This window comes from Sinocyclocheilus anshuiensis, unplaced genomic scaffold (genome assembly GCF_001515605.1).
Source record: "Sinocyclocheilus anshuiensis isolate Anshui unplaced genomic scaffold, SAMN03320099.WGS_v1.1 scaffold159, whole genome shotgun sequence".
NCBI classification, from domain to species: domain Eukaryota; kingdom Metazoa; phylum Chordata; class Actinopteri; order Cypriniformes; family Cyprinidae; genus Sinocyclocheilus; species Sinocyclocheilus anshuiensis.
The window spans coordinates 593744-608097 of NW_015549567.1; the positions used below are offsets into that span (position 1 = coordinate 593744).

The 14354-nt window shown below is 37.6% G+C and overlaps 2 protein-coding genes across 3 annotated transcripts in view; one reads left to right on the forward strand and one right to left on the reverse strand.

Moving 5' to 3' along the window:
* The window catches only part of LOC107657276 (rho guanine nucleotide exchange factor 15-like), a 19498-nt gene extending 14511 nt beyond the window's left edge, over positions 1-4987 (reverse strand). For both annotated transcript variants that reach the window (XM_016445311.1, XM_016445310.1), the window contains exons 1-2: positions 4573-4987; positions 1843-2333 (exon numbers count right to left, since the gene is read on the reverse strand). In XM_016445311.1, the coding sequence (XP_016300797.1) occupies positions 1843-2245 (403 nt within the window). In that variant the 5' untranslated portion in view covers positions 2246-2333; positions 4573-4987. The remainder of the gene's footprint in view (positions 1-1842; positions 2334-4572) is intronic.
* Positions 4988-6280: 1293 nt separating this feature from the next.
* LOC107657280 (vigilin-like) overlaps positions 6281-14354 on the forward strand; it is an 18330-nt gene continuing 10256 nt past the window's right edge. The window contains exons 1-10 of the mRNA XM_016445319.1: positions 6281-6344; positions 7375-7454; positions 8492-8590; positions 9852-10000; positions 10115-10330; positions 10414-10620; positions 10702-10917; positions 12418-12624; positions 12712-12819; positions 14029-14133. Coding sequence (XP_016300805.1) covers positions 8515-8590; positions 9852-10000; positions 10115-10330; positions 10414-10620; positions 10702-10917; positions 12418-12624; positions 12712-12819; positions 14029-14133 — 1284 coding nt within the window. The 5' untranslated portion in view covers positions 6281-6344; positions 7375-7454; positions 8492-8514. The remainder of the gene's footprint in view (positions 6345-7374; positions 7455-8491; positions 8591-9851; positions 10001-10114; positions 10331-10413; positions 10621-10701; positions 10918-12417; positions 12625-12711; positions 12820-14028; positions 14134-14354) is intronic.

Here is a 14354-nt window from a genome sequence, read left to right on the forward strand (position 1 = left end):
GCAGGAATGTTAAGTAAGAAAAAAAAACAAAAAGGTCAAGCTTTTTCCTGTTATGGCTCTTAAACTTAGGAACAGCCTTTATGGTAATGTTTATTGACACAATCTGGATAAAAGGCTCAAGTCTTTAGGCAGACATCTACAATTGAATTACTAACAAAATGTAATATTCCACATTCCAAGTATATCAAGCATATTTTAGATTTATATTTAATAATGGCTTTTCTTCCAAGCTTTTTATTCATCAGTACTGTTTGTACTGTATTTTTGATCAAATAAGTGCAGTCTTGATGAGCATAAGACACTTTTTTTTAAAAAAGCCCCCAAACTTTTGAACGGTAGTGTAGTTTTAATATAATTAGTTCCAGGAGGGGTTATTTTATCCCCCCACACCCATCTGTCCATGTGTTCAGCAGACGACACAAACTGTATAATCCTACAGACTGACCAACAACTAAGGCTACGTCCACACGAAGCCAGAGCTTTCCCTATCCGATCTTTTTTTTCCCCTCGTCTCAAGAAATATCTGCGTCCACCCGAAACCACAAACCCGACACAAAACGATGTAGTATACATGCCAGAAACCTTGCGTGCGGTATACAAACGAACATGGAACAATACATTTATTAATCTGCGTTAATGTTAGTTAATAAAAAGACAATCGTTCAGTGTTTTTTTCATGTTTTTGTTGCTGTTACGTGACGTCGCGGTGTCTGACTAGGGGCGAGACGTGGGCTGATGACGTCATCGTTTCAGAAAATATAGGGATTCGCTGCCCACACGAAAACGCAAGGGCGGCGTTTTCAGATTTATCCACTCTGGGACCCGGTTTCAAAAAATATCGGTTTCACTCTCCCTAAACGCCGGATCCGTTTGGACGAAACGCCTATACGAATCAAAATGTATGCGTATACAGCTCCGTGTGGACGGGGCCTAAATGACCTCCGATGAGTTAGGCCTGAATTATGCTTCTTTGAATTAAAAATAAATATACACTAAAACATCCAAGTACAAGAAAGTTGATCAATTTAATTTAAAAATGAAACTGAAAAACCATGAGTTTTAGGAACACAAACAGCTTGCATTCCGGAAGTGTGTCCCACACAGAGTTCACATTCAAAGTCACTTTCGAAATTATATTGTAAAAACCAAACTAGCAATTTACATTCCATCTCTCCAAGATTACTAGCAACACTAACAGAGAGCAGCAGAGTTTACTCTCACAACACCCAATCAGATGAAGATCAGATTAAAGCTGATTAAAATATGAGTTTAGTAGCAGTGTCCCTTAATTTAATGCTGTAAATAGTACTTGTTCTTTATCTTTATCCTTGTCTTCATTTCTTTCTGTCTATCTACATTTTTACGTGTCAGAGTGCATTACTCAAAGCAAAGAAACAAACACACACACAGAAGGTTACAATGACAACAGATGTAAACACTTTTAGGATGCTTGAATTTTGTGCTGCTTGTGTGTTTAAAGGAATAGTTCATCCAAAAATGAAAATTCACTGGAGAACATGCAGCTTTTTGCTTCACATGACATAAATTGATGGACTGGACTATTGTGATAATAACTCTCATTCTGATGGCACCCATTAATTGCAGAGGATCCACTGGTAAGCTAGTGATGTAATGCTACATTTCTCCAAATCTCAAACTCCCTAAAGGCGAGTACATTTCAGCTAATTTCATTTTTAGGTGAAGTATTCCTTTACATTTTATGGCTATCTAAAATCTGGTGACTGAATATTGTGGAGAAAAAAAAATCCTTTAAAAAAATCCAGGAGATTTTCCATGGAAGTAGGTCAAACAAATCCTGAAAAGAAAGTAAATACACCATACCTGATCGGCTTCCATCAACAGCACTCAAAGCTCCTTCTTGTCTCTCTTGGCAGTCCACCTCGTCTTTCTGTCCACTGTGATTTTGTCTGGACTTTGGAGGCAGAGGAGGTGCCTTGCCATCGCTGGTGGGGGAAGAACTTTTCGGTTTGCGTCTAGGCTTTATTGCAGAAGGTCTTTGTTGTCTCCATTCTATGCTGGTGCTCTTTGCTATATCTCCACTTGGAATCTTAGCCTCTGGCTGGCTGAATTTGTTGACTATCTTTTTGACATTCCCAGAGTTCTGTGAGGCTGCACCTTCCACAGATGAGGTGTCTGAGGTATTATTGGATGGCTTGATGGGAACCGGGGGTCTTTGTTTAACCTCAGGTTTCTGAGGCAGATTCTGAGACTCTTGAGAAGACATCCTGATCTTGGTTTTGATGTTTTAACCAAAGCAACCTGGCCAATATGAGGCCAGGCAGCAGGGTCACTGAGGGCCTTCAATCTTCAACCTGCAGTAACAAATAGTAAGGACATTAAACATGGCTGATGCACCCTTACAGACTCTTTCCATCACTTGATCAATCCCAGATCACCTGACATTGCAGTGCATTCATTAGATATATTTAAATTCTGGCTGATACAGCTAAATGGGCGATTTTAATGTCACAATGAAACAGAATTCCATGTTGTGACGAACATCAGAGTGTAACAAATTAATCAAAATTGTCTGGTGACTTGGTTGTTGTATTTATTGTTAATTGATTTTTACATTTTTAGGCAATGCACTAAAAAGTGGAGGCACATGATTGTAAACTTGAAGGGACAGGGTTATATAGCAGATTCAATTAGTGGAGAATTCTTGCATTTTGATTAAACTTTATGAAAATTGAAAAGATGAAACATATGCACAGATGAATTATTCAGATCTAAAATATGCATTTATAAAATTTATTCATATTATTTTGTACAAATGAATTAAAACACTAAAACCAAAATAAGTCATTTTAAATGCTACAAGTGAATTAATTCAGACATCACAAAAAGTAATATATTCATTTTTAGATTTATTAAAGTTTACATTTAACAGTGTATTAATTCATCTAAATCATGCATACTTAAATACCTAATATTGACAGATACAATATATATATAAAAAAGAAAAAAACTCCAATATCAGCCAATAACCGATATAGTACCAATACATTGTCCAGCCCTAGTTTCCATTCTTTCAGTTTCATATCCCTCATGAAGAGTACTGTAATTGAAACCTCAGTCATCTATAGGAGTCAAAGTCCTCAAAACTACATAAATATTTGTCACGATGATTAGCATCTGGTAACTCATTAAATAAAATAAAAAGCAGTGATCCTTGTACTGGAGTTACCTCACACCGTACAGGTTTAACTGCACAGGACTTTGCTCTTACAGGCAAAAGTCTATATAAAATATGATATAAATGATAATAAATGTATATAAAATATGAGCTGAACTTGCAATCAGACTGGTTAGTGAAACGGCATGCTGGAAACAGTATGAAACTTAGCTAGGAATGTGCTTGTATATCATGTTTATAGTACATGCCAGGTACTTTGACCTTTCAGATTCCAAAAGCCTATGCATGATGAGATTAAAATAATATGATTAGTGGTACATATATACCATTTTATTGCTTATTGTGTCTCCTTATTTAAAAACAATACCAATGCCTTGAATGGAACTGGTTTGGAATCTTGGTTTGGAATAAACCCATTCTGGAAATATTGGAAGGGAACGGGTGTGTCAACACGACTTCCTGTGTCAACAATTCTATAGTCAGGTTGAACTTTGGCGTCACTGACTTATCTTGACTCGCACCCCTCTGACCGACTCAGCAGGTCTGTCAAGTTCTCCACTGCTGCTTTTTTGATATCCTGAACATACAAAGCTCAACATTAAACAAAGCCAGAAAGAAATGCTTTGCCATGGGGTGAAACAGGATGGTTGAAAAGGTTATCATTTAAAGGGGCGATAATGTTTCGTCATTTTTACATCGTTCTGATATTTCAAACTTCAATAAGGTATAAACATCCCCTCAAGCATCAGGACATGCAAGTATCCCCTGCTGAGCAGTTTTTTCCAAAAATGTGTACAAGACACTTCCCCTCCAACCTATAAACATCTTGAGGTTGGAATCCTCCTTTCCTGTTGAGAACCTGGGCTTTGCTTAAATTCCTTAGAATCACTGGGATGTTGTGATGTATATCAACAGTATAAATAAATATAAATAAGTAAATAAAAAGTATTTTTAATGTAAAATGCAGAAATTTTCTGTTAGGGTTAGGTTATAGTATTAATAACTACCTGTATATAAAAACAATATAAGTCTATAGAGTGTCCCCTTTTAGATAGATAAATGTGTGTGTGTGTGTGTGTGTGTGTGTGTAATCCACTGGGTTACAAATTCCTTTGTATTGTCAGACCTGACACTTAATTTCTTTCATAATCATTCATGACAATGTTTCAGAAACAATGGGCCAATGAAAAATCGACATTAAATCTGAAAGTCAATATTTCTATGCTGTTCACATGACCAATAAGGATCTGCTGTGTGAACTGAATGGTGGTAATGCAACATGGTGTAACCTGTCATTGATTTAGCATTTATTTATATGTCTGACAGACATAGTAACAAATAAGTAAGATGCAGTACTACATTCACAGCTGAGGCTTCTAAAATTCATATCTGTAATATTACACCAGACTACTTACCAAACGTGTCTCACTCTCCTATATAATCCATAAAGAAAAGCGAGTTCCTGGAATGTGTCCAGAGCAAACTTCCTCATAAAAATAAAAACATTAGAGTGACGTGGTGTAACTCTCACAGTGCACATGAACACATCAGTGTACGAGCAGTTATACAGACATCCATGTTAATACATTTCTTTAAAATGACAGCAACAGATCGCCACATCCCAGCGCGATCTTCATATCCGTACGGATCTGATCAGACGTTACTTTCGTCTTTCCTCTTTTGTTGTCCTCGCCAGTAAATCCACGCGCATCTCTGGCTCTTTGTTTTCCTTCCCGTGAGCGTGTGGGTAAGAACAGCCGGACAGGGACAGTGTGATTAGTGCACACACAACCCCTCCTCCCATTGCACCCTATCCCATTCTTGCCTGCACACCCTCCTTTGGCTGCCACCCAGCGGAGACTCTCTGTGTGAGTGTGTGTGTGTGTGTGTGTGTGTGTGTGTACTGGTTTATATATCCTGGTGGGGACTTAAACCTGACTACACACAGACTGTTGGGGACTCGTGTCACGGTGGGGACCTAAATTGTGGTCCCCACGGGTACAAAAGCTTATAAATCATACAGAATGAAGTTTTTTGAAAATCTAAAAATGCAGAAAGTTTCCTGCGAGGGGTAGGTTTAGGTGTAGGGTTGGTGTAGGGCAATAGAATATACGGTCTGTACAGTAGAAAAACCATTACGCCTATGGAGAGTCCCCACAAGGATAGCTGACCAGACTGAGTGTGTGTGTGTGTGTGTGTGTGTGTGGATCAGGTTTATGGGAATCAAGCACAGTAAAACCTGAAATAATCTATTACGTACGAAATGGCCGTTTATCTACTATGAGCAAAACTGTTTAATAAACATACAAAAATAAACAGGGAATATAGAATATACTAGCTATACTGTAAGGCTGAAAATATAGTTCACAAAGAGACAATGTCTTTAGTGCTTTAAAAAATTCATAAACTGTATTTTGTCTTTTTGATTAGTTTATTGCGTAAGTTTTAATAACGATGTTTAATGAGGTGTAGAAGACAAAACCGATCTTGAACAACCGACTTGTGACAGTCTTTTATTTTGAAAAGCAGGAGAGTCTCAGAGGAGTACCACTGCAAACCCTGAATGTTTTTTCTTATTTATTTTTTTTACAGTCCCTGCAAATCCGAAATGATTTATGCCCGTTTATATTGTTCTCTTCCACAAGCGAATCACACATTTTGTTAATTTTTAATTTTTTTTTCAATGGAGGAATGAGGGGATAAAAAGCCGATCTTTTGCTAAGGATACAAGATTTACTTTTAGTCTTTCCAAATTATAATTATTATTTTTGTTTACTCATATTCCACTTGTGATAAACCAATAAAATTGCATAGCAAAAGCCACAAATGTAGTGATGGAAACTAAACTGAAATAATATTACTTGAAATGCACTTTAAAGGTAAAGGAAAGAGACAAATAAATCTAAAGTAAATTGTACAATATCCAATATAATCCAGCAGCATATTATTTGTACATCTACCAGTATTTACAATTCAAGAATCGTTTTTTAATAAAATAATTATCTGTTTCCTTGAATTTAACATTGATTACTACATGAAAGCATTAACAAATAAATAAACATACAAGAATGTGTCTGATTCATGAATACAATTTATGAATCAAAGATTCGATTCAGTTGGAGAATCGATTCTCAGCAGCAGTGTTTACTGTCAGCAGACCAGCGGCTAGGCTTTTCCGTCTGATAAGGTGATCAGTTGATTTTGTTTCCGTAGACGTGCACCGTATCACACCGTTTTGCTGACTGAATGAACATATCCGCGTTTTCTGCAATCAGATTACCGTATTTAAAGCAGAGATAGACACTAGCTCTGTAGCTAACGAGCTGTTACATGTAGCAGATTAGCTGGCCGGCTAAACTCAGATATCCTGAATATTCTGCAGGCTAGAATATATAATACTAAGACTATCACCACGATACAGGATGCATCTGTCCCTCACTTTGATATTCAAGGCTTTAACAGCTGTTTTAACTGACAGTTCCGCTGTTATGTGTCATGCAGTGTTGTTAGCCTGCTTCAGTATTTGTTTACACAGATCTGCTGCTCTACACTGAGCTTGCAGATGATATAGATCCTGATAGTGTAAGATATATGAATTTTATATAGTATGAAAATAGACAGGAGAGCGCGATAATTGCTTATATTGTTGTTTGTTTTGATATTGAACATGCAGGTTATGAAAAAATATATATTTGCAAGTGGCTTGCATAGGTCCCTCAATACCTAAAAGCTGTGTATATAAGGCATTTTTTCCTGCACACACTTATCACCGCAAGAGCAGACAAAGTACCACTCGGCAATTAGATCCTCATAATATTAGAAAATAATGACAAGCCTATTAGCCCAAAATTTGTTATATTACATGTATTATTCTACTACATGGGTAATTTACTCTCTCAATGAGTGTTAGATGAATATGTGTAAAATGTGTCAATCCCATGTGTAAATACAATGTGTGTGTGTGTGTATTTTTACCATCACTACAGTAAGCACAAACACCCACATGCCAATTAGATACCTAGTCACCTGAGAGTGAAGTGGAGGCTATCCTTAGCACCACATCTAGCTATTGCCTCCCACAGGACAGACCACTGTGACTCGCCCCCCCTCCTTGGTCAACCTCAGAGGGCCTTGCCACGAGATGCTGTTTTTTTTAATGCTGTATATGTAATCACAAGGCTGGTTACAATCTCTCTTTGTTAACCTCACCCACACAGGGCTGAACAAACAGACTGACACCGAAGAGCTCTCAGTAGCATCCACCTGGACGGACTTTCTGGTTTTCGACCCATTGCAGGTGGGTAAAAATGTGTGGCTTTGGCATGATTGTGATATCAAAGCGTATTTGAAAATTGAGAATGTTGCATGCACTTACATAATTTAATATAACTTGTTTTTAATGCACGTGTGCAGTGTATAAGCTGCAGTGAAGTCTTCTGAAAACTGTTCAGAGAAAATGTAACTTTCAGTGAAAAAAAAAAAATATATATATATATATATAATTTTCAATGAACAATACCACTTGATTAGACCAGATGTTTTTAATGTAGGGTTCGGGGACCCCCAGGGGGCTCCAAAGGAGCGCTAGGTGTTCCATGGAAAAGTTTAGAGAAAAATAATGAATAATAAAAAATATAAAAATAGTTTGTGAAAATAAGATTAAAATTAAAACTTTGTTTTAAATAAATAAAAATGGATTAAATTAGTAAAAAAGTAAGTGATTAAATGAATGCATAAAAAAAGCATTCAATTTAAATAAATATATATTACATCTAACAGAGTACTATAAGAAGTTAAAAATGTGTAATAATTGTTTTTTAAACAATATTTTAGACATATTTATAAAATTAATTTTTCACCGTATAAATTAGGTCTTTATACAAGAATGCCTTTTAAATTTTAGGAGAGGGTCCCTCAGACAAGTACGATCATATTTTGGGGTCCGTGGCATCTCAAAGATTGAAAACTCCATTTGAAACAGTTATCGTTTTAAACAACGATCAATAATTGTTACATTAGTCGAGCTCACACAAGGCTTTTCGTCAGATTTCACAGCTGCAGTGTCTTTAATTGGAGAGCTCAGGTGGAGAAAGATGCTGTTGGGCTCAGGGAGATGCCAGTGTGTGCCGGGGCCCTGCTGGGCTGCTGAAACCACTGAGAATAGAGCTCAGCATGCACTTTATCACTCAAATGAAAGTAGTCCCTTACTGCTATGCTCTTTTAGTTTGTTTTATTGATGGCTGTGTGTTTGGACTGTATTCTGTACTATTATATTGTGTTTTTTTTTGCTATTTTCTCTCCACATGTCCCTCCTCTTCCTCCTGGTCTCTGCAGGATAGCGGATCAGGTCTTGAAACATGAGCTCTGTGGCAGTGTTGACTCAGGAGAGTTTTGCGGAGCACCGCAGTGGCTTGAAGGACGTTGAGATCACAGGTATGACGACTGTGGCAAAATTAGGGGTGAAACTATTCTTCTAAATGATTCAGACGTTTAGTAATTTTTTTGTACCACAGTTCATCGCATGTCTAATGGCAGGAATCGATAACGGATGTAACGGTGAATTAAAAGATGCACATGCAAATACATTAGTATATTTCATAAGTAGCGGCAAAGATCATGTATACTAATGATTTGTTACTGGAACAGTTTTACAGCTAGTATTAAGGCCCGTTCACACTAAGAACGATAACTATATTAGCATCCACACCAGCAGACGATATTGTCTGTTTATTCTAAGTGAATGCTTGTCTGCCGCTTTAAATTTTCGAGCTCATTATGGCAGGATTGATTCTGATTGGGTGTCAATGTTTTTATCGTTCATCAGCTGAAAAAAAATCGGTCTGAAAGTGATTCCAAAGATATCGTTTCTCTGTGCCTTTATCGTTATAGCTGTGGTATGGACTCTGCTATTCTTTCATATTTAGAACGATTTTTGAATGCATTCATATGATTCATATGATGCGATTTCAAGTTTTGCTTTCTCTTTGGAGTGTTACAAGCTCTTGGTGCATAAAGAAGATCTGTAAAGTTGCAAAGACTAAAGTCTCAAATCCAAAGAGATATTCTTTATAAAAGTTAAGAGTCAACCACGCCTACCTAAAACGGCTCGTTCTAACACGCCACCACATGTCTTTGTCACTATGTGGAAATATTAGCATAATGCCGCCCAAATGTTCACGCAAAGAAAGAAGGCGTGGTTTCAGGAACAGCAGTAGTGTTGATGCAGCCATGTCAGGGAAACATTAAAGCATGTCAACATATTCTGTTACACCAAATACACAAAATAATGATCTTTAAAATAGCATCATATGACCCCTTTAAACTATATCTTTATAAGTCTTTATATTATGATTCTTGGTGTCAACAGGCCTTTGTTTTTGAACACTGATGCTGAAAACTTGTGCTGTTATATAATATAATATAATATAATAATTATTTCCATTCATAATTTTCAATCTTAAATATATATAATTGATGTATCCCTGTTGGTGAAGTAAACTGAACAACTAAGATGTACAAAAAAGAAAAAAATGTATTAGTATTTTCAATAATTGTTTATGCAGTTGGTATTTCTTTATTCTAGATGACACTGGTTGATTGTCTTTATAAAGCATCATACTGTTATTATCAAAATAATGCAAAGAGAAGTTGTTGTGTGTATTTTACAATTCCTTTTTTTATTGTCTGTGATTAGGTAGTGTGCCAGAAGATGAAGCATATATACCCACCTATCTGGAGGCCTTTCCACCTTTACCGGACAAGGGCACTCCAGGTGAGAAGACAGGTGAGCCGGCAGGTGCCTGGAGCAAAATCCGACCAATCAAAGCCTCTGTCATCACTCAGGTAACATATATAATCATCCACAGAAGGTTTATACAGTCTGAGTAAGCTGCACTGTATCTTTTCTGTGTTATTGAGGGCCTGCCACACTTTTTCTACTTCTCTTTACACCTTCAGGTGTTCCATGTTCCTTTGGAGGAGCGGCGGTATAAAGACAACAGTCAGTTTGGTGAGGGTGAGGAGGCGAAAGTATGCCTGGATATCATGCAGAAGACCGGGGCACATATCGAACTCTCTCTTGCCAAGGACCAAGGCCTCTCCATCATGGTGACTGGAAAACTGGATTCGGTTATGAAAGCGAGGAAGGAGATTGTGGCCCGACTGCAGACTCAGGTGCTTGTTTGAGTCTTGCATTTCTTATTTGATTCATTTTACTGTATGTTAAAAGTTATATATTTGAATGCTTAACTTCTTAGGCGTCAGCGACTGTGCTTATTCCGAAAGAACATCATCGATTTGTGATCGGAAAGAACGGGGAAAAGTTGCAGGAGCTGGAGCTGAAAACAGCCACCAAGATCGCCATCCCCCGCTCTGACGATCCCAACGCCAACATCCGCATCACCGGCACCAAGGAAGGCATTGAGAAAGCTCGCCATGAAATCCAGCTCATCTCTGCTGAGCAGGTAACCATCGAAGATAGATGAGATGAAGTTTTGCATTTCATTTGTAATTCAGTCTTATTATGACCTCACTGTTTGCTTTAGGATAAGCGTGCAGTGGAACGTCTGTCTTTTGAGAAGGCTTTTCATCCATTCATCGCTGGTGCATATAATCGACTCGTTCAAGAGCTTAGTCAAGAGACTGGCGCTCGTATTAGCATCCCGCCACCCAGCATACCCAAAGATGAGATTGTCATTACCGGCGAGAAAGAGGCAGTTGCCATGGCGATTGCCTGCATCCAGGCCATCTATGAAGAGAAGGTGATTCACAATTACACTGTCATTCATAATTTTGGGTCATTTATTATTATTTTTTTTTAAGAAATCAATACATTTATTCACCAAGTTTGCATTAAATTGATCAGAAGTGACAATAAAAATATTTATAATGTAAAAAAAAAAATGTTTTAAATAATAAATAAAAAATAATAAAGGAGACCTATTATGCCCCTTTTTACAAGATGTAATATAAGTCTCAGGTGTCCCCAGAATATGTCTGTGAAATAACTCCTCAAAATACCCCACAGATCATTTATTACGTCATTTTGAAAACGCCTGTTTTGAGTACAAGCAGAAACACTCTGTTTTCTGTCTCTTTAAATGCAAATGAGCTGCTGCTCCCTGCCCCCTTTTCCAGAATAGCCTTACAGCTCATGCTTCAGATACTCTGCTAAATAACATATGTTTGGTTTTGATTATCATGTCTATCACGCTGAAATCATGCGTTCTAAACCATATTAGTTTAAAGGTCCCATATTGTCAAAACTGAAATTTCCTGGCTTTTTTCATTGGTTTTCTGAGCGCATACATCCGAAGCACGCGCACAGAAAGTGGCTGTCACACAGCATGTGAGTACTAAACTAAGTTCTCTTTCATGTCTTATTGTGATTAAACTGTCAAATACACGCAATTTTATGTTAAAAACATACATAAGTTACAAAAACACAGTCAGTTATGTCTGTGAAGGTAAACAGCTGGGAAAGAAATCGCATGTTTATATTAGATCTGTGTGGCAGCAGCGTAATATACAGTAAATAAATCAATAAATCCACTGCTCTCTTGTCTCCTCTGAGGCTGGGACTCTAAATAGTGTTCTGTGCTCGTCAATGTAGCCAAAGACAGAACAGTTAGCATGCTTTGCTCGAACTTTTGCCATGGCGTTAGAACTGGTACATGGTTTTCGCTTGCGAAAAACACAATGGCGCCTCCGTGGGTGGAAATGTCCAGATTAAGGGGCGGTAATATTATAATAAGATACATCACAAAATCTGAACAGCTCATTTTTTCACAAGATTGCAGAGAAAGGTTTACCAAAAAAAAAATTACTGGGTTGATCTTTTTCACGTTTTCTGGGTTGGTAGATGCACTGGGGACCCGATTATAGCACTGAAAAAGTCAGATTTTCATGATATGTCACCTTTTAAGCAGCACAACTTCTTAACATTTATAAAAATAAGAATATTTTTTGAGGACCAATCAGAAAATTGAAGAACAATGATTACTGAAGGATCATTTGAGATTAAAAACTGGAGTAATGGCTGCTGAAAATTCAGCTTTGCCGTCACACATTTCAAAATATATGCAAAAAGGTAGCTGTTATTTAAAATTATAATAATATTTCACAGTATTACAGTTTTTTTATCAAATAAATGCAGCCTTAGTGAGTTTAAGAGACTTTGTGTACACACACAGAGAAATTTAAAATTTCACATTTACAGCCTGGTGAAATTTCCTGACCTAATTCTTAATATTCACAAGCAGAAACGAAAAACGACCACAATCTCAGTGGAGGTGAAAAAGTCACAACATAAGTACATAGTAGGCCCCAAGGGCAACACCCTGCAGGAGATCCTGGAGAACACAGGGGTGTCTGTGGAGATGCCCCCTCTGGACTCTGCATCCGAGACCATCATCCTCAGAGGAGAACCAGATAAGCTGGGTCCGGCTCTTACACAGGTGTACGCCAAGGTCAGTTGTTTTGGCATTTTATGGCCTTATTTTCAACAGAATGCATGCAAAAGGCTGCTTTTCACATGCCACTTGTGTGTTTTGCAGGCTAAAAGTGTGATAGTGGTGGAGGTGATCGCTCCAGCTTGGCTCCATCGTTTCATCATTGGCAAAAAGGGACAAAACATCAGTCGCATCACTCAGCAGCTGCCTAAGGTATAGAACATTTAAATGAGAAGTCACCCTCATGTCGTTCCAAACCTGTAAGACCTTCTCTCATCTTCGGAACTCAAATAAAGATATTTTTATATCTGACCCTCCATAGACAGCAAGGGTCCTACCACGTTCAAGGCCCAGAAAGGTGACCCATAAAAGAAGAAATCGTTGAATAAAGTCATTATTTTTGTTTTCTTTGAGCACAAAACGTATTCTTGTAGCTTCATAAAATTAAGGTTGAACCACTGATGTCACATGGACTATTTTATCGATGTCCTTACTACCTTTCTGGGCCTTGAACGTGGTAGTTGCGTTACGGTCTATGCAGGGTCAGAAAGCTCTTGGATTTCCTTAAAAAATATCTTAATTTGTGTTCTGAAGATGAACAAAGGTCTTACGGGTTCGGAACGACATGTGGGTTAATAATTGATGACAGAACTTTCTTCTTTTATTTTTTTTATTTTCATTTTCACTATCCCTTTAAAGCCTAAATTAGGGCTGCACGATAAATCGCATGCGATATTTAATGCGCATCTTGTCAGAAAGCCGGTTCTGTAATCAGCGGTAAATCTCCATCACCTGCGGGCTTTCACATTGAGCAGCATTAACTACACAGAGCCGTTGTTCACTGAGGAGCTGCGCAAAAAATCGCGCGAATATGAACGTGGTTTTGCGCAGCTCGTTAGTGAACAACGGCTCTGTGTAGTTAATGCTGCTCAATGTGAAAGCCCGCAGGTGATGGAGATTTACCGCTGATTACAGAACCGGCTTCACTGATAAGATGCGCGTTAAATATCACATGCGATTTATCGTGCAGCCCTAGCCTAAATACAATCACCAGAAGTATAAAGCTAATGTACAGGCTATAAACGTCATCACCACCAAGCTTCTGTGAACCCTTTCAAACTTTATTTAAAATCTTAGAGTTAGAATAGTTTTCAAGAGTGCAAGTATAAACACAAGGAGACTGTAAAAGCAGACTAGTGAGTAGATGAGTTTACCTGTGTAGTGTGATGTTTTTTGATGTCCCAGTCAACCTCTATAGTCCTATTAAGCCACTTGATAGCAATCACCTTTTTCAAGATACATAAAAGCTTAAAAAATCAAGAGTGGGGTAATATTGTTATGTTTTATTTCATAGAATAAAATGTGAAAATAACTTGTGTTAACCACATTTCAGGCATTTAACGGGCTGTTTGTCATCATTAGGTGCATATAGAGTTTACTGATGGAGAGGAACGTATCAGTCTGGAGGGACCAACGGAGGAGGTAGAACAAGCTCAGGCTCAGATACAGGAGATCATCAAAGACCTGGTAAGAGAACCCTCAAATCTCTTTTTAGCAGTTTTTTTTGTTGTTGCTGTTGTTGTTAAAATGAGGATAGAACGGAATAAAAAATGGGAAATTTGGTTGCTAAAAAAGGTTGCTTCATATCTTATAACTGTAAGATTTCAGTTATGGTTTGTTCTTAAAGGGGTCCTATTATGCTCTTTTACAAAGTCTTGATTTTGTTTTGGGGGTGTAATAGAACAGGA